General features: G+C 43.4%; 1 protein-coding gene across 1 annotated transcript; it reads right to left on the bottom strand.

Moving 5' to 3' along the window:
* Positions 1-220: 220 nt before the first annotated feature.
* HHIPL2 (HHIP-like 2) lies at positions 221-26,641 on the bottom strand. Its single transcript, XM_011977544.1, has 9 exons — positions 26,269-26,641; positions 22,090-22,742; positions 20,560-20,703; positions 18,621-18,952; positions 17,305-17,431; positions 9,913-10,058; positions 4,932-5,013; positions 1,570-1,652; positions 221-841 (listed from the first exon to the last, which is right to left on the bottom strand). The coding sequence occupies exons 1-9, from the start codon at positions 26,587-26,589 to the stop codon at positions 561-563; spliced, it is 2,169 nt and encodes a 722-aa protein (XP_011832934.1). The 5' UTR covers positions 26,590-26,641; the 3' UTR covers positions 221-560.

The raw sequence follows: 26,641 nt of genomic DNA, 5'->3' as shown, positions 1-26,641 counted from the left end.
GGAGGTACAGAACTGAACCTGCTCTTGTTCACTTCATGAGCTTTGGGCCGGGGGAAGGAGATACCACATTTAAAGGGTCTTTCCTTGTAAGCTTGTCACAGGCTTCCTCTTAGACCTGGGGTGAAGCAGGAGGGTGAAGTATGGTTCTTATGCAAGTGTGGTACAGCATGCTAGATTTCCTAATGTCAAACAAATATCCAGGATATCAAAGGATATGTGTCAGTTTGAACAAATGTTGATTTATTACCTCAGATTGTAGGCATTTACAAAACAAAATGGAGACATCCAGTGTGATTCCAAGCAGGCTCATGGACTAGTGCTCACCATAACCCAGGTGCACCAGCAATCTGGGATATGGCCTCCTACAGAAGCACTGCATACAGAGAAGGTGCATTTATTTACTCAGCAGATAGCAAGATTTCCCAGGGAGAGGAAAACCACCCTGCCCCACCTCTATCCTGGCTTCCCAGACTTCTAAGGTCTTTATTCAGCAGTGACTTTCATTTGATGAGGTGGCTCTCCTCTCTCACGTCACCCTGTCAGTCACCTTGACCAATAGCTCACGGGAGACTTCTGCCAGCTCGCCTCTGCTCTGCTGATGGCCTCATCCTGCCACTGTGGCTTTTCAGGCTCTTCCTCCTCTTGCCCTGGGGGACTTGGGGCCCCACTCTGGCTTTCTTCTTTGTACCAGGCCCTCGCAGGGTATTCCTGCTGCTTGTAGGAGAAGCCAGCTTCTTGGAGGAGCCTTTCTGAGACAAACCCTGGGCTGGGCCGGAAGCTAAGGTTGCAGATTTTCTAGCAGCTTTCTCTGATTGCTCCTTTAGCAAGTCCAAGACTGTCTCTGAGAAATCAGCATTTATTTAGTGAAAAATATAAGTCCCAGAAAGTAGCTATAAGAGAAACCTATAACTGCATTAGAGTTCTTTAATATAAATTCTTTTTATTAATACTTTTTAATTCCCTAACTGGCCTTGATCTAAATATATGAGCTTTTTAGAAGGGTCACTCCAGTGATACATGGTTCTGTAATAGTTTCCTTAAGATAGTATCTTCCCCTGTAAGTCTTTCCTGACTCCCCACCCTGCCCCAAGGAAACATTCCTCATTCTAGGGGCCCTCTCAGTGCCCTGAACATCCTTCTATACCAGAACATTACTGCTACATTTATTTCTTTATTTGCCTGCACTTCCCATCCCCACTCCTATTTAACTCTGAATTCCTACACGTCATAGGCTTTAAGTGTTCATTGTTGTATCTCTAGGGATAAGCATAGTTCCTGCCACAAAGTATGAAATGAATGATGCCAAATGAATGAATATATGAACGATTAAATGAATGAATCAACAAATGAATGAATGAATGAGTGAATGAATGAATAGAGGAAACCAGTCACAGTAGAAGCGGGTATCCTCACACTCATAACTCCTCTGTTATGCAGAGGAGATGTGTAGACTTAATTTCCCTCAGGGGGTAACTAAGACTCCACCGTGGGAATTATGGCCTGCTTGCTGAGGGCACTGCCTTAGCCTCCACACCAGGGCCTGAGCCTAAGACTCAAAGATGGACTCACTGGCGAGTGGTTTGAATGGGATCCGCTTACTCTTGGTTCTCACCGGCACTGGCTTGTATTTGCACTTGCCTGGGGGTGCCCGCCTAAAAACACAAACAGAAAGCATGAGGACGCAAGACTCTGAAGATGCAGCCAGAAAATCAAGGTCACCAGAGGGTGTATATTTGCAAGAATTGGGGTCAGCCTTTACTTATCCATGGGGATGGGGTAGATGTAATACAAAATATGCTATGAGCTCAGAAGGAGAGGTAAAAGGGCACAGACAGAACAGGGCACCTCAGGCCCTTGAGAGACAGTGCAGAAAGGGAGTTAGGAGTATAGGCATGGTGGCAGTCAAAACGGGTTCACATCCTTGTAATCAGGGGCAAATAAACCTTGCTAAGTCTCAGTCTCCACATCTATAAAATGCAAAACCTAATATTCCCCATCTTCCTAGGAACAGTGCCCAGCACATAACAAGAGTCCACGGATGAGGCTGATGATGAGCATGATTCTGCTGCTGCTTCTGATGGTGGTGCTGGTGACTCCCTTTAAAGAAAATGTCTTCAAGAACTCAAGGCACAGCCCTTAGACAATGCCTGCTTCTCTGCCTAGTAACACACACATTCTTAAACTGCTTGTCCCCGGGTGCATCTTCTGAAATAAAAGGGACTTTGAGGACAGAGAGTACTTCCACTGTAGAGAGCAGAGCTGGAACTTCCCAGCCTGTCCCCATTGCCTTCTCTGCCTTGCTCCAACTCTATCTCTCACTGCCATCCTCCCAAGTCCAGGTGGAGGGGAAAAATAAGGTAATTGTATTTATTTAACAAACACTTACGTAGTGCTTAGGCACCATTCTAAATACTTTGCAAATATTAACTCACTGAGTCTTCCTAACAATGCTGTGAAGTAAGTACTATTACTATACTCATTTTACAGAGGGGAAACTGAGGCTCACACAGGCTAAGAAACAGGCCCAAGGCCACACAGTTAGTCAGTGGCAAAGCCAAGATTCCAAGCCCAGGCTCAAGTCCGTGTTCTCAACCACTGTATTTAGCTACCCCTAAAGGAAGGGTAGGAGGAAAAAAATGGGAGGGAGAAACGGATACATAAATTAATCAGGTGCCCTCAAAATGCTGGGAGTGGTGCATTTAGTGCAAAGACAAGCTGAATAAGTAATCAGAGCAGAATCTGGTCCACTTATAGAAGCTTTAAAAAGTCTATGTGATTCGATATAGTTATAACTGAACGGAGGGAGTAGCGCTGAAATGACCTGTCCACAAAGAGAACTGAGTTCCTATTCCAGGCTCCTCTTACTAGCTGTACCTGGGGCAAGTAATTTAACTTAACTAGCCTTCAGTTTCTTTATCCATAGAGTGAGGATGTTAACCTGCCTGGTTGGAATTCTGTCAGCATTAAATGATAGCCCGCATGCATGGCACTTAGCACAGTGCCTGGCACACAGGAATAACTCCATAAATGTCAATTTTTTTAAAAAAGGTGAACGAGTAAGGATGTCTTCAGTGTGAAAATGCTTTATGGGCGCTTTCCGTATGGCTTCTCACAGCTGCTCTTGTGAAAGTGGGGAGTTAAATTATCTGCCAGCTAAATCAGAAAACTGCCAAAGGAAAGAAAAATGGATTCACATAGGAAGCCTATTAATGGAAAGAGAACTCCCCACCAAGGCATCATCAACCATCAGAAGCACTTGAAAGACCCTGAGTCTGCTCCAGCTCCTAAGCCCAGGATATGTGCACAGAAGCAGACCCAGCAGTGGAAATAGCCCAGTATTAAATTCACCCCTTGGCTAGCCACCCTCCACCATCCGCACATCACCCCGGGCACAGCCTCAGGGACGGAGCCTCTTCCAGGAACTTCCAAGAATACACAAGCTGAGAGCCCTGTGGCCAAACAGAAGCTGAGCTAGAGCTGGCCCCAAAGCCCTAACCAGTGGCTGGACCTATTTGCCTCATGTCTACTATATGCCAATCCAGATGTGGGTAACATAAGCCTCAGGGGAAAATTTTCTTCTGTAGGTCTATCTGTAAGCTAATTCAGGGGGAGATTTTCTTGCTTTGGCAAGAATTTTCAGATAAATCTAGAGCACTGGGGCAGGGTGTGTGCAGGGTGTGTGGTGGCACACACCTGTAAATCCAGCACTTCGGGAGGTCGAGGCAGGTGGATCGCTTGAGTCCAGTAGTTTGAGATCAGCCTGGGCAACATGGCAAGACTCCATCTCTACTGAAAATACAAAAATTAGCCGGGTGTGGTGGTGCATGCCTGTAATCCCAGTGACTTGGGAGGCTGAGGCACATGAATAGCTTGAACCCAGGAGGCAGAGGTTGCAGTGAGCCAAGATCATGTCACTGCAGTCCAGCCTGGGAAACAGAGTGAGACTCTATTAAAAAAAAAAAAAAAATTCTAGTGCACTGCCCAGACTCCTCAGGATGGATACACTGCATCACCCTCCCCGGGGCAGATAACCTGACCCAGACCCAACAACCTCTCAAGCGGGAAGTGGTATTGTGGCTTTTGCCTGTGCTGGTGGAGGTTGGTCAGCCTCTGAGAGAGATAAGCAAAGAAGCAGAAGGAAACAGCATAGAGCCCAGCAAGTGAATAAACACTAAACTCCAGAAAAGGTCAGCTGGAGCTACTAAGGAACTTGGCAGCTAAATATATTTGCCAAAGACCTGGAGATCTGCACCAAGCCCAGGGGACAGGGGAGCAGTACTTACTCAGGTGCTTAGAGGTGTATGCCTGTTGTTAGATGACCTCAGACAGACACTTCCAGAAGCATATTTAAAAAAAAAAAAAATAGCCTGTCATGGTGGCTTACGCCTGTAATCCCAGCACTTTGGAAGACCAAGGCAGGTGAATCACCTGAGGTCGGGAGTTCAAGACCAGCCTGACCAACATGGAGAAACCCCATCTCTACTAAAAATACAAAATTAGCTAGCTATGGTGGTGCATGCCTGTAATCTCAGCTACTTGGGAGGCTGAAGCAGGAAAATCGCTTGAACCTGAGAGGCGGAGGTTGCGGTGAGACAAGGTCGCACCATTACACTCCAGCCTGGGCAACAAGAGTGAAACTCTATCTCAAAAAAAAAAAAAGGCACAGACCTAGACTAGGTCAGAAAACCCTAGAAAGACTCAAGGTCTTCATGTACAACTGCAAAGAGACCGTTTCCCAAGTATTTCATAATTTCTATAGACTCATTGTCCTATGCCATTATTTGTCCAAACTACTTTTCATCTAGAACATGAGTTTGCTTCATCAATAATTTTTGGTAATTTGAGGGACAGTGAGGATTGTTTTTATGGCCTGCCATGGAGATAAGAAATGAGAAAAATGCATTTGAGAAGAAAATGACATCAAATCTCACCTTGAGGGGTCAACAAACTTGTAAATAGATCCATGTGGTGCGTAGGCACTTGGGTAAGAGGTTGCCAGGAAATACAGCTCCCCTAAGGCAACAAAAATAGACAGGCAATAATGTGACATCAGGCAGCACTGAGACACAGAACTGGATGCACAGAAAACGGTCAAAAAGAAGTTATGGCCCTAAAATGCAGTGAGCCCCAAGAATGGAATCCCAGAAACCTAACTGACGTCTGCTTCGCTGGGCTGTGAGCTCCTTGAGGAGAAAGTCCATCTTCGAACCCCCAAAGACTAGCTGAGTGTATGGCCTAGCAGAGGTAATTTCATGTGTATGTTTGTTTATCAAACCAAACAGCTTTCTCCCTTATCACCTCCTTCCTCTCAGAAACTTCACCTCCGTGAATCTCCATTTCCTTCCTTACCTCTTTCCTCTGTGAACACTTGGATACACACAGTCTGCAGGCTGAGGACCATCTGTCAATTGCTTTATTTTGTCCCTTCTTTAGTCGTTTTGTTTCCCTTCAGCCTTACTCCCATTTTCCTCTTTCATTCTGTCCTTGAGTTCCTTATTTCCTGGTGACCGTCCCCACTCTCCACCTCTTCTCTTGGTCTTTTCCATGTCCCACAAAAATCACCTTTACCCACTCTCTCCTGTATCTCTCTGATGTGGTTTGGCTGTGTCCCCACTCAATCTCAATCTCATCGTGACTTATAGCTCCCATAATTCCCACGTATTGTGGGAGGGACCCAATGGGAGGTAATTGAATAATGGGGGCAGCTTCCCCTATACTGTTCTCCTGGTAGTGAATAAGCCTCATGAGCTCTGACGGTTTTATATGGTTTTATAAGAGGAAATCCCTTTCTCTTGGCTCTCATTTGCTCTCTTCTGCCACCATGTAAGATGTGTCTTTCACCTTCCACCATGATTGTGAAGCCTTCCCAGCCATGCGGAACTGTGAGTCCACTAAGCTTCTTTTTCTTTGTAAATTACCCAGTCTCAAGTATGTCTTTATCAGCAGTGTGAAAACGGACTAATACACTCTTAGAAAGAGCCCCACTCCTTCCCATTTCTGCCACTTGGAGCTCTGGGAAATGTTCTTTTCTCACAGTAACTACCTCATTCCACCTTGCTTTCTAGTTATTTGTGAGGGACATTATGCTGTGGGGTCATAAGCCCCAGTGGGGAGTCCCAGAAGTCTGGTTTGATTTCTGATAACACCAGTTCCTCTCCATGCTATCTTGGGAGACGTCTTCACCTGCACAGCCCTCAAGATATTTATTCATTTGTAAAATGGGGATCACAATGCCTCAAGTGATTGTTAGGTATTCAATTAGAAAGTGTTAGATAACCAGGCTGGCGCGGTAGCTCATGCCTGTAATCCCAGCACTTTGGGAGGCTGAGGCAGGTGGATCACCTGAGGTCAGGAGTTTGAGACAAGCCTGGCCAACATGCAAAACCCCCCTCTACTAAAAATACAAAAATTATCCGAGCGTGGTGGCGCACGTCTGTAATCCCAGCTATGCAGGAGGCTGAGACATGAGAATCACTTGAATCTGGGAGGCATAGGTTGCAGTGAGCCAAGACCGCATCACTACACTCCCAGTGCAGTAGGCAACAGAGCGAGACTCTGTCTCAAAAAAAAAAAAAGTGTTCGATAATCGTAGTTATTATTACTTTCTCATCTCTCTGACCCAATGTTTGTGCCATTACACTGAATTAAATTCACTTGCTGTTATGTGCCTTACACAACTCTTTCTCAATTTTATGAAAGAAAATGTCTATTAAGTTGCAGTTCTGAAAAACCTAAAGCTTTATACAGCTCTGGGTTATTTAAACAACTGATTTTTTTTTTTTTTAAGACAAGGTCTTGCTCTGTTGCTGACTGGAGTGTAGTGGCACAATCACGGCTCACTGTAGCCTCCACCTCCTGGGCTCAAGCAAACCTTCTACCTCAGTCACTTGAGTAGCTGGGACTACAGGTGCATGCCACCACATCAGGCTCATTTTTTAAACTTTTTGTAGAGATGGGGTCTCCCTGTGTTGCTCAGGCTGGTCTCAACCTCCTGCACTCAAGGAATCCTCCCAGCTCAGCCTCCCAAAGCAGTAGGATTACAGGCATGAGCCACCACACAACAGCTCTAAACAACTGCTTTTTGTGGAGAACAGAGACCAGTGTTTGTCTTGTGCTAAGTGTGAGCCTCTTGGTCTTTGCATAGCCACTACACAGGGTAGCAGCTGCCTAACAGACTATGATTTGTGTACTGACAAACTAAATTTATAGTCTTCCCCATGTAAGAGATCTGATGAATTAGGACACACCCTCCTTCAGAGTCAGTTTGCTCCGTCCGAATTGGAACCCCAGGCACCATCCGGAGTGATTCTACCATTCGATAAATGTGGTGTCTAAGAAAGGTCCACGAGTACATAGGCAGGGGCCCCTCGAGACCATGCAAAGGCCTTCCTAGTCTAAAAAGAAAATTGAAAACCCTGCCTATGCAGGACTGCAGTTTGTGTAAATTATATGTCTTCCACATTCCATAGACTTCCCATTTTATTTTTAGGTTAAAACAATGCTAGAGGTGAATTTCATCTGTAGTTTCCAACTGATATTTTTAATATATGTCTTAGGGGAGAAAAACAAAAAAAAAATTATAATATGCCATGTAAAACAAAAATGCATGCTATACAAATTTACTGCAAACATAATTCATTTGACCAGCCCTCTTGGGAATGTGCTTCAGTGACTGACTTTCAGAAATCCCATGAATGAATCCTCAGCAATGGGCAGCTCCGCACCAGCCATTCGCTCAGCAGTAATTCATACCAGCTATCAACTCTCAGGACGTGAACTGTAGGACGTGACCCAGGACGCGAACTGTAGCCATAGGTGAGGCAGAGCTCGAGTTCCAAGTAAAAGGTGACTTACCTAAAGCCAGTGGACTGGTAATAAAATAATGAAATAATGCTCAGATCTAAAAATGCCTCTCAGAGGAAAAGAATATGCCAAGAGCAGAAAATATGAATCAGTTTATGCAAAAACACAAGGAGCAAGCAACTCTGGGGAAAAAAAATAATAATAACCTGCCTCAGGAACAGCCTCATTAGCCTCAGGGCCGCCCTTGGGCAAAGGCTTGGGAACACTCTGGCAAGTCTACCCCATAAAATTCAGCCAAGGACTCTGTTTTGTTTGCCAGATGTACCATGACTGGTTTTTTTTGGCTTTTTTTCTTTTGAACTGTTTTCTACTGTGAGACATCTACAAGCACAACAAACCAAGTCACCAAAGCCAAGAACAGCCACAGAAGATGGCAGCCCAGGATCCCTGGGCAGACTCTGGGGGTCCAACCTCTGGGGGGGTTTCACCCACGGCGGTGTCCGGCAGAGGAGAGGCCCCACCACCGCCTGTAGCTTTCACGTCACTCTCTTTCCACTGGCCATCATCCTGCCAGCTTGTGGTTTCTCTCCTTTTTCATATGTTTGGACTTCCAATTTGAAACTCACATAGACTTTTTTCTGTTAAAATACTTGAAGTTTCCAAAATTCTTGAAGTTTCCTCTGCTCCTATAAAACATTCATCTCAAACTATCCGTTCATCAGCTAACTGAGAGGAAAGGGTCCGGGAGATGACTGGGTCTCCTTATATCCTACTCAAGTGAAGGTCCCAGGCAGCCACCTCACAGCCCAGAGGGGAAAGAAACCAAATATTTCAGAATTCTTTGAGACTCTGGTTTATACCTACAGAGAATCTTTTTTTTTCTTTTTTTCTTTTTGATTGGTTTTGTTTTCTGTTGTTTAATTATTATTTTTTTCCACCTATACAGAATCTAGATGTGGAAGGGACCTTGAGAGATCACCTTATTATCTCTGCCTCTAAACATGATGATATCTAGTGCCAAATACTGGAAAGTTCACTGTCCTCAAATAAAACAAAACAAAAATATTTAAAATTTGAAAACTTTATCTTTCCGAGTGAAACATAACTTATGTAAAGCTGAAGTTAAAAATCGGTTTTCTGATGATAAAATGTTTGGAAACGTATTAGAACTGAGTCTCTCTGGGTCTCTCTCTCATGTACATGTGCATATCATGCTTCACTGAAGCCCTTAACACGTGCCTAGTCTGTCTATTGAGGGACCTCCTACCTAGATGTCTACCTTTTTCTCAGATTTCTAAATAAATAAATAAATAAAATCCTCCTTTGCTCACAAACTCTTGGCAAGGTCAGGAAAGAGCCTGGCCCAACCAGTGAGATGATCACTAGAGGCCCGTTTCCCAGACAGCACCGGCAGCATAAACACCCACTGCCCATTTAGTCTGGTCCACTGTTGGCCCTTTCCACATTCCTAGAACTGCGGTTCAGCATAGATCTCCCCCTCACAGTGAGTTATGTGGTTCAACCTGGAAGGAGTAGGCTGGCATATTCAGTCTGTTTCTTCATTGGTGAAATGAGCATTATAATTACATCATGGGGCCAGGCACCGTGGCTTACACCTGTAATCTCAGCACTTTGGGAGGCTGAGGCGGGCAGATCACCCAAGGTCAGGAATTTGAGACCAGCCTGGCCAACACAGCAAAACCCCATCTCTACTAAAAATACAAACATTAGCTGGGCGTGGTGGCAGATGCCTGTAGTCCCAGCTGCTTAGGAGGCTGAGGCAGGAGAATTGCTTGAACTCCGGAAGTGGAGGTTGCAGTAAGCAGAGATGGCACCACTGCTCTCCCTCCTGGGTGACAGAGCAAGACTCTGTCTCAAAAAAAAAGGAGAAAAAATCAAAAGTAATTTTATCATGGGGGTGTTATGATTACGAAATAAGGTGAAAAACATGACGTGCTTAGAATAGTATCCAGTACATTATAAAAGATGACTAAGTGATAGTGATCATAGTAGAAGTGATAATTACTATTTAAAATAAACGTTTAGTTGATGCCTGTGATTATCCAAGTTCCAGGAAGTAGAAATCAAACAACTCTGTATATATGTTACCTGCTTCATCTTCAGCAAAGGAAATGATGAACTTGCTATGGGTGCTGATCAGCCCTGGGAAGGCACAGGACGTAGTGCTGCCCAGGCAAAGATCCCGCTTCTTCCATTTCTTGGTTTTTCTATCTTCCTGCAAAGCCATAAGTCGACTAGATGAAAAATAAAACCTTATGTTTTAGGAATCCATATATCCACTCTGCAAAATACTTTTTCTCCTAGAATCAGGGACCCTTGAGTACTAGGACTGAGTCTCCCATTGAGAGATCAATAACTAGCCTCCCTCCAAGCAACCAAAAAGCTTCTTCAGAGATATTTCAATCATCCACTTGCCCTAGATGTGGAAGTTCATGTTCTATTATAAAAGGAGTTTGGGCCAGGCCCAATGGCCCACACCTGTAATCCCAGCACTTTGAGAGGCCAAGGCAGGCAGACCACTTGAGGTCAGGAGTTCAAGACCAGCCTGGCCAACATGGTGAAACCCCCATCTCTACTAAAAATACAAAAATTAGCCAGACAGGGTGGTGCACGCCTATAGTCCCAGCTACTCGGGAGGTTGAGGCACAAGAATGGCTTGAACCCAGGACGTGGAGGTTGCAGTGAGCCAAGATCATGCCACTGCACACTCCAGCCTGGGTGACAGAGCGAGATTTTGTCTCAAAAAAAAAAAAAAAAGAGTTTGATGCACTGCACCGTGTAGGCTGCACCACTACAAAAGACTGATCTTATTTTTATTAGTTGTGTGACCTTTGGATAGTTGCCCAATATCTCTAAACTTCAGATTCCTCATCTGTAAAATGGAGAGTGATAACATAATTTACCATAGGGCAGAATTTTGAAGGTTAAATAAAATAATATACATAAAGATCTCACCAATGTGTGTGGCACATTGTAAGGGTTAAAAAAAAAACTACTGTTATTATTATTGCTGTATGCTTATATAGTAGCAAAAAGATGCTACTTATCCCTCTATCATCTATCTGAACTAAAGCCGGTTTTTAGAAGAAAAGGGAAAGGAAGTTGGTTAAACCCAGGGTGCTCGTCAGAATCACCTGGAAAGTTTTATGGAAACAGAGATCCCAAACCCAAGGGATTTTTATAAGTACACCTCAATTAAGAATCACTGCCTATGACTGGGTGCAGTGGCTTATGCTTGTAATCCCAACACTTTGGGAGGCTGAGGCAGGCAGACCACCTGAGACCAGGAGTTCGAGACCAGCCTGACCAACATGGCAAAGCCCTGTCTCTACTGAAAATACAAAAATTGGCCAGGCATGGTGGCATGCACCTGTAGTCCCAGCTTCTTGGGAGGCTGAGGCATGAGAGTCGCTTAAACCCAGGAGGCAGAGGTTGCAGTGAGCTGAGACTGCACCACTGCACTCCAACCTGACTCCGTCTCAAAAATAAATAAATAAATAAAGAATCACTGCATGTTAACCAAATGATGTGCGTATGGGAGCAGTAGTGAATGGAGGTTGTAGGGAGAAAAACATAAAGAACAATGGAATCCCAAAGATCTAGTAAGTGATGATAAAGGACCTGACCAATTATTCATTTTACCCCATCTCTGTAACTAAGAATTGCAGCATAAAAATAGAACACCTTTTCTAACAGGGACTAGATTTACTCTCCCATCTTAAACATTCCAAAACCTGCACAAAATAGAATAATAATGACTTCAAAGATACTGAAGATCAGGCAATATAGGAGTATGTTCTCTGAGATATAGGAAACAAACAAGGTAAACCCTATGATTGTTCCAGTATACTACCTTGAGAGTGTCCAGCACAGAAAGGGAAAATACAGGCAAAGCCTAGCAGGCTCCTTGAGCTGAAAAGACATTGCTGAGAGTCCAGGAAGATCAATGCAGTAAGAGATTGCAGGATAGATACTGGAGAGAAGAAAATTGCACAGAGAACGAATGCCAGAGAGCTGCAAAAGGTTCCCCTGAAGTAATCGTCAGCATACTCAACAGCAGGTACATGTGAGAAAATATTTAAAAACAAAGGAAAGATTTAGAAGAAAAAGTACTTAGCATTTACTTGGGATCAGGAATAGCATAAGTAGTGAGGAATAGAACTCAGTAGTGAGGAACAGAAAGCTCTAGAAAAAGCACTACTTTGGTTCTGTTTAGTAAATAATTAGTAGCAAGACCTGAAAGAATCACACTACTTCCAAATAACTATGTCTCCAAGCAAAATTCAAAATCATTTATTGGAATACAAGAATATCCAGCACTACTAAGTTAAATTAATAATTTCTGGCATCCAATCAAAAATTATGAGGCAAGTAAAGAAGGAGATGAATAGAACCCATAATAGAAAGTAAAATCTGTCAATCGAAACTGACACAGAACTGAGGAAGATGTTAAAATTAGCAGACAAGAACATTCAAACAGTGACTCTTACTATATTCCATATGTTTAAAAAGTTATATAGAGATATGAGAGATACAAAGCAGACCCAAATCAAGTTTCTAGAGGTGAAAAATATGTTGAGATTACACACACACACACACACACACACACACACTCAATGGGATGAATGGCTGGCTAGACATTACAAAAGAAAAGATTCATGAACTAAAGACATAGCAATAGAAACTACCCTACATGAAACACAGAGAAAAATTTTTGACACAAATATATCATGGGTGAACTGTGGAACAACTTTAAGCAGCCCAATATACATGTAATTAGAGCCTCTGAATGAAAGGAGAGAAGGGAGGGGTAACAAGATAGCAACCAAGACGGTGGAGATCCATAAGCTGAAGCTTGCTGAACTAAGGCAAGAATATCTTGCTCATGGTTTGGAGACCAAGGGAACAAAGCAAGATCTTATCCAGACTCCAGGCATATCTTGAAGAACACGCTGAAGAGGAGGCAAATGAAGATGTTCTGGGAGATGAAACAGAGGAATAAGAAACAAAGCTCATTGAGCTCCCTGTCAAAGAGGAAGAACCCCCTTAAAAAACTGTTGATGTGGCAGCAGAGAAGAAAGTGGTGAAGATTACATCTGAAATACCACAGACTGAGAGAATGCAGAAGAGAGCTGAATGATTCAATGTACCTGTGTACTTGGAGAGTAAGAAAGCTGGTCGGGCAGCTAGGTTTGGGATTTCTTCAGTTCCAACAAAAGGTCTGTCATCTGATAACAAACCTATGGTTAACTTGGATAAGCCGAAGGAAAGGGCTCAAAGATTTGGTTTGAATGTCTCTTCAATCTCCAGAAAGTCTGAAGATGATGAGAAACTGAAAAAGAGGAAGGAGCGATTTGGGATTGTCACAAGTTCAGCTGGAACTGGAACCACAGAGGATACAGAGGCAAAGAACAGGAAGAGAGCAGAGCACTTTGGGATTGCCTGATGAAAAGTCCTAGATACTTTCTGTTCTCCGGTGTTTTCCATTTCTCTCATTCTTCTTGGTCACATATATGCCTGAATGTACAGTCATGTGCCTACATCCTGCCTCGCAATAAGGGAGCACATACCCCAGGTACATCCGTGAACTGCAGCAGCAGTTTGACTTAATGCTGTTTCAGCTTTAAGGTTGCTGTGTTTTTGTTCTTGGTTATGTAGCTTGTTAATTAAAAAAAAAATTGAAAAGAGAAAAAAAAAGGAGAGAAGGAGTGGGAGACAGAGGGAAACATATTTGAAGATATAATGGCCAAAAATGTTCCACATTTCGTGAAAACTATAAATTCACAGATCCAATAACTGCTACAAACTCTAAGCACAAGAAATATGAAGAAAACCAAACTAAGGCATATCTTAATGAAATTGCACAAAACTGATGATAAAGGGAAAATCTTAAAAAGCAGTCATAGGGAAAAAAATGAAATATTACATATGAAGGAACAAAGAGAAGTCTGGCAGCAGATTTCTCATTGGAAATGATGCAAGCCAGAAAATAGTGGGGCAACCTCTAAAGAATCAAAGGAAAAAACATGCTAACACAGACTTCTATACCCAGTGAAAACATCTTTCAAAAATGAAGGCAAAATAAAGACTCAAAAGTGAAAAGAATTCATCACTATAGACCCCATCAACAAGAAATGTTAAAGGAAGTTCTTCAGACAGAAGAAAAATGATATCAGATAGAAACATGCATCTACCCAAAGGAATTGAGAGCATTAGGAATGATAACATTCTTATTGCCACTGTAACAAATTACCACAACTACAAATTACCACAACTTTGTGACTTAAAACAACATACACTTATTCTTTTATAGAATTGGATGCCAGAACTCTGAAACGGTCTTCACTGAGCCAAGATCAAGGTGTTGGCAGGACTGTGCTCCCTCCAGACGCTCTGCAGGAGAATCAGTTTCCTCACTCTTTCCAGCTTTTGAAAGCTGTCCCTATGCCTTGACTCATGGCCCCACATCACGTCACCTTTTCTCCCTCTGCCTTCGTTGTCACATCACTTTCTATCTCTCACATCTTCAAATTTCCCCCTACCTTCCTCTTCTAAACACGCTTGTAATTTCATTTAGGACCCACCCAGAAAATCCAAGATAGTTCCCCAAGTCATATACAATATGTTCTGGGACCACAGTAAATCTAAAATAGAAATCAATAGCAGAAAGACCTCTGGAAAATCTTCAGGTAGTTGAAAACTAAATATCTCACTTTGAAATAACTCATGGGACAAAGAAATCAAAAGGTAAATTAGAAAATATTTTTAGCTGAATAACAATGAAAACACAATATATCAACATTTACAGGATACTGCTAAAGTAGTACTTGGGGGAAAATTTATAGCACTAAACACATATATTAGTAAAGATGAAAGGTCTCAGATCAATAACCTCAGCTTCCATCTTGAGAAACTAGAAATAGAAGAGCAAATTAAACCCAAATCAAGCAGAAGGAAGAAAAAAGAGAAGAAATCAATGAAATAGAAAAAAACACAAAAGTAATAGGAAAAAAAAATCAATGAACACAAAAGCTGGTTCTTATAGAAGATCAATAAAATGGATAAACCTCTAACCAGACTGATTTAAAAAAAAAAAAAAGAGAAGACACAACTACCAGCTGTATCTAGAACAAGACAAGTGACATCACCATAGTTTGTATAGATATTTAAAGAATAATAAAGGAATATTATGAACAACTGAATGCCAATACATTTGACAATGTAGACAAACTGGACAAATTCCTTGAAAGGCACAGACTACCAAAGCTCACTCAGAAAGAAATAGATAAACTGAATAATTAAATCTAATAAAGAAATTAAATTTGTTATTAAAAGTCTTTTCACATAGAAAACTTCAGGCCCAGATAGTTTTTCTTGGAATGAAGAACACATAAGGAAAAATAATACCTATTTTACACAAACTCTTCCAGATAATTGAACAGGAATACTTATTCTATAAAGCCTGTTTACCCTGATGCCAAAGTCTGACAAATATATTACAAGAAAGAAAAACTACAGTTCACTATTCCTTCATGCACATAGATTTTAAAATTTCAAACAACATGCCAGCAAATCAAATCTATATATATAAAAAGGATGGGGCCAGGGGCAGCAGGTCATGCCTGTAATCCTAGCACTTTGGGAGGCCAAGGTGGGAGAATAGCTTGAAGCCAGGAGTTCAAGACCAGCCTAGGCAACATAGTAAGACTCTATCTCTACAAAAAAAAAAAATTTTTAATTAGCTGGGTGCCACCAGCTACTTGGGAGGCTGAGGTGGGAGGATCACTTGAGCCCAGGAGTTCGAGGCTGTAGTGAGCTATGATCGTGCCATTGCAGTCCAGCCTACATAACAGAGCAAAACCTTGTTTCAAAAAAAAAAAAGATAATGCATTATGACCAAGTGGTATTTTTCTCAGAATGCAAGACTGCTCTAACAATTTTTAAATCAATTGACGAAATTCACCATATTAAGAAACTAAAAATTTTAAAAGCCCACATGATTCATCAAAAGATGAAAAGAAGCCTTTGACAAAACCCAACATCTATATCTAATACAAATTCTCAAAGGACTAGAAATGAAAGAAAATGTCCCCAGCTTGATAAAGGGTGTGTAGAAATCACCTACAGCTGACATCATATTGGTGTGATGTCACACAGTAACATCACACCAATATGATGGTGAAAATGAATGCTTTCCCCCACTTCTACTCAACACCGCACTGAGATTAAGCTAGAGCAGTAAGCCAGTTAAAAAATAAGAGCAGGCTTCCAATTCAAAAAAAAAGAAAGTAAATACAAAAAATTCGCCAGGCGTGGTGGCAGGTGCCTGTAGTCCCAGCTACTCGGGAGGCTGAGGCAGGAGAATGGTGTGAACCCAGGAGATGGAACTTACAGTGAGCTGAGATCGCGCCACTGCACTCCAGTCTGGACTCCATCTCAAAAAAAAAAAAAAAAAAAAGAAAAGAAAAGAAAAGAAAAGAAAAGAAAAGAAAAGAAAAGAAAAGAAAAGAAAGAAAGTAAAAGTGTCTATATTCACAGACCTTCTAATAAAATTACCTTCCACATAGAAAATCCGGTAGAATCTATAAAAAAGCAATCAGAATGAACAAGGAGTTCAGCAAGGTTGCCAGATGCAAGCTCAATATAAAAAAAATTCTACATACTAACAATTAACAATCAGAAACTGGAATTTAACAAAATAACATTTACTATAACATCAAACACTAAGAGATAAGTAAATATGCAAGATCTCTACACTGAAAACTATAAAATATAGTAGCCATGTTATTCACAATATTTCATAACTGGAAATAGCCAAAATGTCCATCAGCAACACAGAGAACAGATGAATAAATTGTGGTGTATTCATACAATTGAATTTTACAAAGCAATAAAAAAGACAAATTACTGATACATGGAAACAACATTGATGAATCCCACAGACATTGCCAAGTTAAAGAAGCCAAGCACAGAAAGAAGAGTCCATACTATAATGATTCCATTTATATACGAAGTTCCAGAAACAAAACTAAGCTGTGGTGGGAGTGCTTATCTCTGGCTGCGGGGTGTGTGTGGGTGTGTGCGTCTGTGTGACAGAGAGAGAGACAATTTATTTTAGGCCTCGATGGCTACATGTACATATTCACTGCGTACGGGGGACAGGCTGGAGATCCCTTTGGCATGTTTGGAAATGCTCAGAGCAAGTAAGCTGGATGGAAGCTGGGCCCCTGTCCCTTTAAAGTGAGCCCCTGGTATGAGAGAGAAACAGAGAGAGAGAGAGAGGCAATAGAAAAGAAGGAGCCTCCTAGGGTGATGGAAGTGTTCTGCCTCTTGATATGGTTGCTGGAAATATGAGTGCATACATCTGTAAAACATCATACAACTGTGCTCCTACATGATTATATTTCACCATATGTAAGTTATACCTCAGTAAAAGTGTTCAAATAAAAAGAGAGAGAAGGGACATCAGTCCTTCCTTACCCACTCATGAAGTCTCCAAAGATATACAGGCCATTGAGATTTGGGGATTCACAACCACGATAGACATAACCTCCCGTGACTGACTTCCCCACTGCGTGGCCATAAGCATAGATTGGCAGAACATCATCTGTCCAGGGGAGAGGAAAGAGAGTGAGAGTCGTGGCCTAAAATTGAAAGCTTCAAGGAGGAAGAAGGGGACTTTTTAATGCAGTTGCCTAATTCAGTGAAGAACACTTTACCTCTTGGTCTTCAGTAGGACAGGCAAGCAAGTAAGTCATGTTTATTGTTCTCAATAGGCCATCCACAATATTTGCAAGCTTCCTACTTAACTGCTATCCTCAGGCAGAGAGGAAGCCAAAAATTCTTTCCATCTATGAGACAGTGACCTGGAAATCCAAATGGCTAAGTTTTCCCTGTAGGTTGATATGGCAGATACCCTGGTTTAAGGATATGGAAAATATTGTCACAGTCTGTAAGACTGCTTTATAACTTAGAGGACAAGAAAAGACTAAGAAGTAGTAATAGAGTCAGAACACTAGAATTTTGAGCCACGTGGAGTTTCTAAATCACACCTTGATTATTGGTGTTTAGAAAGTGTCCTGGGCTGGGCATGGTGGCTCACGCCTGTAATCCCAGCACTTTGGGAGGCTGAGGCAGGCGGATCACAAGGTCAGAAGATTGAGACCATCCTGGCCAACATGGTGAAACCCCATCTCTACTAAAAATGCAAAAATTAGCTGGGATTGGTGGCACATGCCTGTAATCCCAGGAAATTGAGGCAGGAGAATCGCTTGAACCAGGGAGTCGGAGGTTGCAGTGAGCCGAGATCGTGCCACTGCACTCCAACCTGGTGACAGAGCAAGTCTCTGTCTGAAAAAAAGAAAAGAAAGTGTCCTCTTACTTGACTATATGCAGAATATCATTTCAGTGGCCTGTACCAGTTGGGAAATAAATAAAAACATACACCAATTTTGCTCTGCCAGTGGTTCTCAAAATAATATGCCTAAAATTAATGTGGGTAACTTACTAAAATACAGATTCCTACGTCAATCTCATGCCTCCAATCTACCCAAAATTCAAATTCATTAGGCCTGAGGCAGAGTCTAGGAATTCACTTTTTTAAAATAGCCACTGCCAAGATGTCTCTGGTGCCAGTGAGTGGCTGGAGGACGGATTGGAGAAGCACTACGCCACAGGACACGAACAAGGCGTGATTTAAATGACCTGCAGGGCAGGACATTTAGGTTTTATTCCCCACCTCCACCTCCAGCCCACTCAACTCATCCAAGAAATCACCGAGAGAGCTTCTTACTTACCCAAAGAGGCATTGTGACAAAGTTTTTTGTCATAACATGCAAACCCTTCCTTTGCTCTCCAGCCGTAATTGCCGCCTTTCACAATGAGGTCAACCTCTTCAAACCTGTTCTGGCCCACGTCCCCACAGAATATCCGGCCTCGACCCTGGTGCGTGATGGGGTCTCCTCGGTCCACAGCGCAGCGCCACATGTTCCTAATCCCATAGGCATAGATGGCGGGGTGGGCCCCTGGCTCAGAAACAAACGGATTGTCCGAGGGAACTCGGTACCGCTTGCCATCTGAGCCTGCCCTGTTCACATCGATCCTTAAAACTTTTCCCAGCAGGGAACTTCTGAAAGAAAGAAGGCCAGGAAACAGAATCAGGTAACCAAGGAAAGCACAGGACTGGAAGAGACAACCCACAAGGGCCGACTCATAGTTGATGCCAAGAGACTGCTAAGGATCACATGGGAAGATGTGACTTCTTATTTTCCTTATTTTTTTGTACCAGCAAGAATGAGCTTGAAGATTTTCTTTTAAATCTATACAAGATATTTAAGACTGCCCCATGTTTGGCTCGTTGCAGCTTCAATTCTTATTTTAATGATGAGGACAGCTTCTCTCAGATTTGGTCTAATATGACAAATTTTTAAAAGAAGCTAGTTACACTGTTTATTCTTTATTTAACAACGTGGTCAGTTAAAAGAACAGAACAGAAGTGTTTGAGAGGCTCTGCCAATGACTATGGTCTCTGGGACTGACTTTCCTCATTTGAAAGTCAGAGGAGAGTAACTGATGACCTTGTGCCACTGCTTCCTATGATGATGAGAAATTTCACACTCAAGTAAAGGGTCTGGAATCTAATGGACACATGATAATCAGGGGCTGCTATTATTTTTAATATATTGGCCAGGTGCAGTGGCTCATGCCTGTAATCTCACATTTTGGGAGGCTGAGGTGGGCGGATAGCTTGACGCCATGAGTTCAAGAACAGCCTAGGCAAAACAGTGAGACCCCATCTCTATTTAAAATATATTGCTAGATAAATATTATTTACCTTGCAGTGTGGTTTTGCGATAAGGGTTAAATGAGTTATTGTGTATATAGCATTTAATGCAATTCTTGAATCACAGTAGGTATTTGGCAAATGTTAGCTTTGTATTATTATTAACCTCAATATTTCTATTACTAGGAACAATAGAAGCCAAGTGCTTACTGGGTGCAAAGGGCAGAAGGACCACATGACCTTTGTCTAGGCAACACAGCATCACTGGGCTCTGGCGCCATATTGTGTGGGTTGGGATTCTGTTTTTTCCGCTTACTCATTGTATTACCTCTGTGCCTCCATTTGCTTGTCTGTAAAATGGATACTATTATATGTATACTTCATATGATTCATTCATTCCATGTGTAATTATGGAAAGGCTCCCTTGTGCCAGGCACTGTCCTAAGTGTTGGCGATATATCAATTAACAAAATAGATATTAGATATAACTTCTTGCCCTTGAAGATTGTTAAAATTACCTTCTCAAATGTACTTAGACCAGTGCCTGACAAGCTGCAAGCACCCAATACACATTGGCTCTCAGTAGTTAACTTCTCATGTGTCTCCAGGGCCTAGCACAGCACCTGGAACATGGTGTTCAATAATATTATTGAGTGGAATTGAATTAGATGATTAGTGTGGTGAATAATGACCTGGTGATATATATATTTTTAAAATCCCAAATTCTCCTTTACATAACACTCTGACAGTTATATTGAGCATTAATAATATTAACTACCAAAATACACTGTGTCTGAAATTTATGGAACTGAAAACCAAACATTCCTCCCATTGCCTCAATGGAGTGGACTACATCTTGCAGCATGTGATTTGAGTTTGATGCCATCCCTGCAAAAACACCGTACCAGGGGCTCACTCTGATGGGACAGGGTCCCAGCCTCCACCCAGCTTACTTGTTCTGAGCATTTCCAAACAGGCCAAAGGGATCTCCAGCCTGTCCCCCGTCCCCAGTGAATATGTACATATAGCCATCTAGGCCAAAAAGAAGTTGTCCGCCATTATGGTTTGAGGCTGGTTCTTCGATCTCCAAGATGACCCTGGAAGAGAAAAAGGAAACCATGCATTAGGATTTGACACAAGCTAAAGTTACATCCTCTTGAGATACCCAGAAATGACTGGTCCAAGCCACCAAGATTTGCCAAGTCAGCTAAGACCTGCTTCTGAGTTTTTGAGGATCACAAAGCAGGTAGCTTTGGGGCTCTGAGATGACCCTTTTTTCCTAGTATAACTCTTTCATGGCTCATTTTTCTTTTCTCTCTCTTTTTTTTTTTTTTTTTTTTTTTAGACAGAGTCTCACTCTGCATCCAAGCTGGAGTGCAATGGTGCAATCTCAGCTCACTGCAACCTCCACCTCCAGATTCAAGCAATTCTGCCTCAGCTGAGAACCTCCCGCAGCTGGGATTACCACCACATCTGGCTTTTTTTTTTTTTTTTTAGCTGGAGTCTTGCTCTGTCACCCAGGTTGGCATGCAATGGTGTGATCTTGGCTCACTGCAACCTCTGCCTCCCAGGTTCATGCAATTCTCCTGCCTCGGCCTCCTGAGTAGCTGGGACTACAGGCATGTGCCACCATGCCTGGCTGATTTTTGGTAGAGACAAGGTTTTTCCATGTTGGCCAGGCTGGTCTTGAACTCCTGACCTCAAATGATCTGCCTGCCTCAACTTCCCAAAGCGTTGGGATTACAGGCATGAGCCACCATGCCCGGCCTCATTTTTCTTTCATACCTGATTTAATGAGCTGTGGAACCAGCCAGGGTAACAACCGTCCTTTTCTAGGGCTTGCCCTTACTCTCTGCCCTACCAGAATGCTCCATCCCTTCTTTCGAGCAACTTAAGAGGGGTTAATCTACCAGTTCTTTATGCTCTTTGCAATCCTCCAACCTGTCTACCATGGGAAAAGAGGCAAGGGAGAAAGGAGAAGAAGGGGGAAAAAAAGGCAGAGTGGTAGGGTGGAAAGAGCATGAGCTTGGGGTCAGTTAAAACTGAGTCTTCACTTGGCCATGCAGCCATAGCTTGATGGCCTTGTGCCACAGCTTCCAGTTAGAATGAGAAATCCCACATTCAAAGTAAAGGGCCTGGGATGTAATGGCCACATAATAATCAGAGGCTACTATTATGTTTCACATGTTGATATTATCTATAATTCTTTCTCAGACCCTTATGACTGTTGGTCCTTGCTTACCCTTTGTAAAGACAGGCAAGTATGTCTTTATTCAGGGTAACTGTAAGGTGATGGCTACATCCCATTAAACAGCCTTAACTCAAGAGTCTAACTTGGGCCGTCCTCAATCCACAGTGACTCCTTTCTCAACAGTTGGAGTAGTTCTGTAAAATCAGTAAAATTCCCCTCTATTATCCCACAGACCTGGTGGGCATTATTTTGGAACACAGTACAGCAGCAGGCTCTCATGAGTACCTCTCACCTCTCTGATTTCAGGTCAGCTTTGTTAGGATCAGCCCGAGAAACCTTCATCTGACTAATCCGGATCTTTTCTACCTTCTTCTTGTCCAAGCACGAATAATAAATATAGAACTTGCGATTGTGGCGGAATTTGGGGTGAAAAGCCAACCCCAAGAAGCCTCTCTCATCCCCGATCCATGGGGTGGTCAACACGATGTTCTTGAGGTCCAGGAAGGGTTGCTCCAGGCGACTCCCATCAGGGAGATAGACCCACACCACTCCTACCTGCTCGGCAACAAAGAAGCGATGGGTGCCGTCCCCGGCATGGACCATGGAGACGGGGTTCCTCAGCCCGTTGGCCACCTCGCTCAGGCAGAGCTGCAGGCAGCCCCGAGGATCCTGGGCCACTATGCCCAGGTTGCGGTTGAGATAGTTGTTCCTCAGGACGTTGGGGAAGCAATAGTCCTTGTCAGGAAGATCCAGGAGGTGGCAGAAGCGGACACCGTCCATTCCGTGAGACTCCTGGAGGCCTCGGTCATTGGTCAGCAGGGAGATGGCGGAGTGGCAGTTAGAATGGAAGGCAGAGCAGTAATCAGAGCAGAGGCCGGGGAGATTCCGGAGGGGTGTCTGGGGGTTCTCGGCGTCGTAGAGGTGGGCTGCGTAGGGCGAGCACTCCTAGAAAAGAACGCGGAGCTCAGGCTCAGCATCAGACCTGCCATACCAGCGCTTTGAGCAAGCTCACGTTTTGAGCAAGCAGAAAAGAAAAAATGGTCCTCGGGGAAAAAAGTCAGGATTCTGGAGTTTTTGTTACCAACTGCTGCTAAAACTCTTCTCTGTGATTTTCTACCCAGTTAATGCTCCTGGAAGGCAGAAAGCAGGGAAAATCTCTCATATTCACTATGCTATCTCTAACATTTCAGCCTAGTTTTTGACATTTAAAGTTTTATTAAATTATGCATGAATATATTTTCAAAAAATTACTAAATTTCTAGATCTCTTTCTTTTTATTTTTTTAATTTTCATTTTATTTTATTTTTCATAGAGACGGCCTCACCATGTTGCCTAGGCTGATCTCAAACTCCTGGGCTCGAGTGATTCTCCTGCCTCCTCAATCTCACAAAGTGCTGGCATTTACAGGCATGAGCCACCGTGTTGGCCTAGCCTCATTTTCTTACGGATGCTATATCTACTAAGATTTTATTTCTTTATACAAATATGAAACAATCTGGCAAAAATTTCATATTTGTTCAAATGTGGTTGTTGGAGATACAGTGTTAATTATTTAATTTTTCTGTGCTTTTCCATATTTTTGGAATATTTTACAATGAAAAATAAAATTATCAGAATGGACATTGGATGTATCACTCTCAGAGATTAAGTGTCTAGCAATTTCTTCAATTATTTATTTAAAATATTTCAGTGTTTAATATATGCAAAGTACCATACTGGAACCTATACACATTTGAATTGTGGCTATAGGGCAATGTGCCTGCTCCTTACACAAACATATGAGGACTATTTGCCCAAAGGAGTAGCTGCTACTCAGACCTCCCTAGACTATAACATTTTTTAGAAGGAAAATAGAATATTGTGAGCAGATGAGTGACTCCCAGTAGTGATGAAAGGCAGGGGCAACTGAGATTAGAAAGGTAAGAAAGTCCAATTCAAAGGGTGTCGTTTGGAGCCGTGCGTTCCAGCAGAGTTCACCTACTGGCCCAGAAGCCCCCTTCTGATCACTAATGACTCTCCTGAGCCAGCCAGCCTGCACAGAACCATCTCATTCACCTCTGTGCTCCCATCGCTTCACAAAAGGACCAGCAGCGTTTTTCATGTATATGTGAGTTCCCTGTTCTGTCTTATTTCCTCTAATTGTAGATTGCAGAGCCAGCTTTCGGTCATTGGGTGGAGGGGAAGAAGGAGCCCAGAGATTCACAGGCTCCCCTCGGGGTGTCTGTTTCCATTTAAGACACTTATTACAGCAGCTGTCAAGAAGCAACATGACCGACCCACTCTTAAGTGTCCCCTTGCTCATTCTGTCCACTCTCGGAGAGTGGGAAAAAGAGAGAGGGGAGACTGAATTAAGGATCCAAAACTAGAGAATAGAAGGAGGCTGTGGAAAGAGAACCACTACTATGGCACACTCTCATGCAGCCATTTAGAGTTTGCAAAGTGGCTTCTACTCAGTTAGCACAGTAACTAAACAGATACTTCCCTACTTTAAAGGAAGACAATTAAAGGCCATAAGGTCTCTGGCCAGGCGCAGTGGCTCACGCCTGTAATCCCAGCACTTTGAGAGGATGAGGTGGGCAGATCACCTGAGGTCAGGAGTTCAAGACCAGCCTGGCCAACATGGTGAAACCCTGTCACTACTAAAAACACGAAAAAAAAAAAAAAAAGCCAGGCATGGTGTCACACACCAGCAGTCCCAGGTACTCAGGAGACTGAGGCGGAATTGCTTGGACCCGAGAGGCAGAGGTTGTAGTCAGCCAAAACCATGCCGCTGCACTCCATCCTGGGTGACAGAGTAAGACTCTGTCTCAAAAAAAAAAAAGAAAAAAAAAGAGTCCTATGTGACCCTCCTGTTGAGTCTCTCTTACGTGCCAGGCACTGTTCTCTACATTGACTGGGATGAAGCAGTGAGCGAAACGCACAAAGTTTCCTTCCAATGGAGCATATAGTTTGGGGACCTCAGAAAACCATTAAGTAAACAAGCCAGTGCTGCTGTTACTATACTTTAGCATGGTGTGACTGAAAGGGCACAAAACTTGGAGCCTGAGCATCTAGCTCTGTGCCCCAGGATTGTTTTGCCTTGCGTAAGTCATCTAAACTCTTGAGCCCTCATCAGTAAAATGAGGATCATAACAACTGCCTGCAGAATCATTGCTGGGTGCACACTACATGTGTTGGGGAAGAAAGAGGACCTTATAAATGGGAACGAATAAACATGTGTAGGATTGTTTGGCTGAAATTGTTCTTATTCCTCAAATCCCTGAAACAACAGAACTGCTGACTTTGACTTTCTGAAACGTTATGCAAGAGGGAAGGGTCAGGGGTATACATTTTTACTAGGGGAGATCTCAGAAATAAACATTCTCAGTGCTGCTTGTAAAAGCTCAGCTTCTACCCTAATGGGTATCCTAGAGTTAATTCTCCAGGAAACAGCTGAGGAGTGGTGTCCAAGAGTGTAGCCCCAGGCGGTGCCACCCAGGTGGCTGACTTTCTGGGCCAGGCCCAGCTGTAATTCTCTCCTGGACTCTGGGAAGCTCACTTAACCACTCCACATCTTGTGTGGCAGTTACGGTGGTCAGCAAGTTCAGGAACAGTGGTCATGAAGAGACGCCTGTGGATAGCCAAGTCATTGTGCTGACAAGCCCAAGGGGTCTCAGTTCAAAAGGCTGCCTGGACTTCTTGTCTGTCCTCCCCAACATCATTAGAGGGGTCCTCCCCAGGCAACCTCTTTCATCAGCTTTCCAAATGCTGACCTCTCTCCATTAACCCCCAAACATCCTCTTCCTACAAAGTCTGTGTGTGCAGGCTACACCCGTCTTGTTTTCAGGCTGAGCTCAACCAAAACGATGCCTCCCAGGGATGTGGATTTTGGCTGTTTGGCAACCAGGAGAAGCAGAAACTGTGAGTCACTGTTACGCAGCAGCTTGCATCTCTCTCTTCCAGCTCTGGAGTGCTGGGCAGACAGAACTCTGGGGAGAGTCCCCAACCCCTGCTGCCACCATCGTGACACCAGAGATGCCCTGGCACAAATCAGCCAGATGAGAAAGGACTGGACCCCAACAGATGCCACCACTCCCTCCCTTAACGTACTCGGTAAATGCCATGGGTATAAGTGCCTAACTCTCTGAGCACCACAGAGGATGCAAATAGTTATTTGTCATGCACCGCAGAGGGACCATGGCAAATAATGGCTGCTCTGAGAGCTCCAGGAAGAGTATTGCTCTCATTCTCCTGGAGCCTGGAGAAGAATCAGGGCCAGCAGAAACCCAGAGGGAGAGGTTTGGGGAACCCATGGAGACCAAATTCAGAACACGCTCATGTCAGTGTGCGCGTCCAAAGATGGCAGCTCAAAGATGAGGCACCCGGCACTTGAACCTCTAAAGGGCTGGGCTCCCAAAGCACCCTCCACTCAGGACCCACACCATGCAACCCAGCACCCAAACCCCTGGGGCTGGAAGGCACTTTTCACTACCTGGCAAAGGATGTCTTTAATGTAATCTCCACACAGTTCATGCCTCTTCAGATCAAAATATTCCATGATGTCCCAGTACCGGGCAGCGATGCGGCGGTCTTTGTGCTGGTCACAGCAGCCAAAGGACTCATAGTCAGAGCAAAACTCAAGGTGCAGAAGGGGCTGGAAAGGGGGCCCATAATCCAGGCACTGGGGGTGTCCCTGCAGCAAGCCCACCTGGCCCAATAAGAATATGAGGCAGAGGCAGAGAATGCCAGAAGAGAGCCAGGGGGCCCAGCAATGCAGACCACCACACAGATTAGGAGTGGACATTCTCAGCATTGTGGCCTTGGGAACACTCGGGCTGCTGTGTTTGCTCAGGTTGGCTTCCCTG

This window comes from Mandrillus leucophaeus, unplaced genomic scaffold (assembly GCF_000951045.1).
Source record: "Mandrillus leucophaeus isolate KB7577 unplaced genomic scaffold, Mleu.le_1.0 Scaffold1029, whole genome shotgun sequence".
Taxonomy (NCBI): domain Eukaryota; kingdom Metazoa; phylum Chordata; class Mammalia; order Primates; family Cercopithecidae; genus Mandrillus; species Mandrillus leucophaeus.
This window is presented reverse-complemented; position numbering and strand designations above follow the sequence as displayed.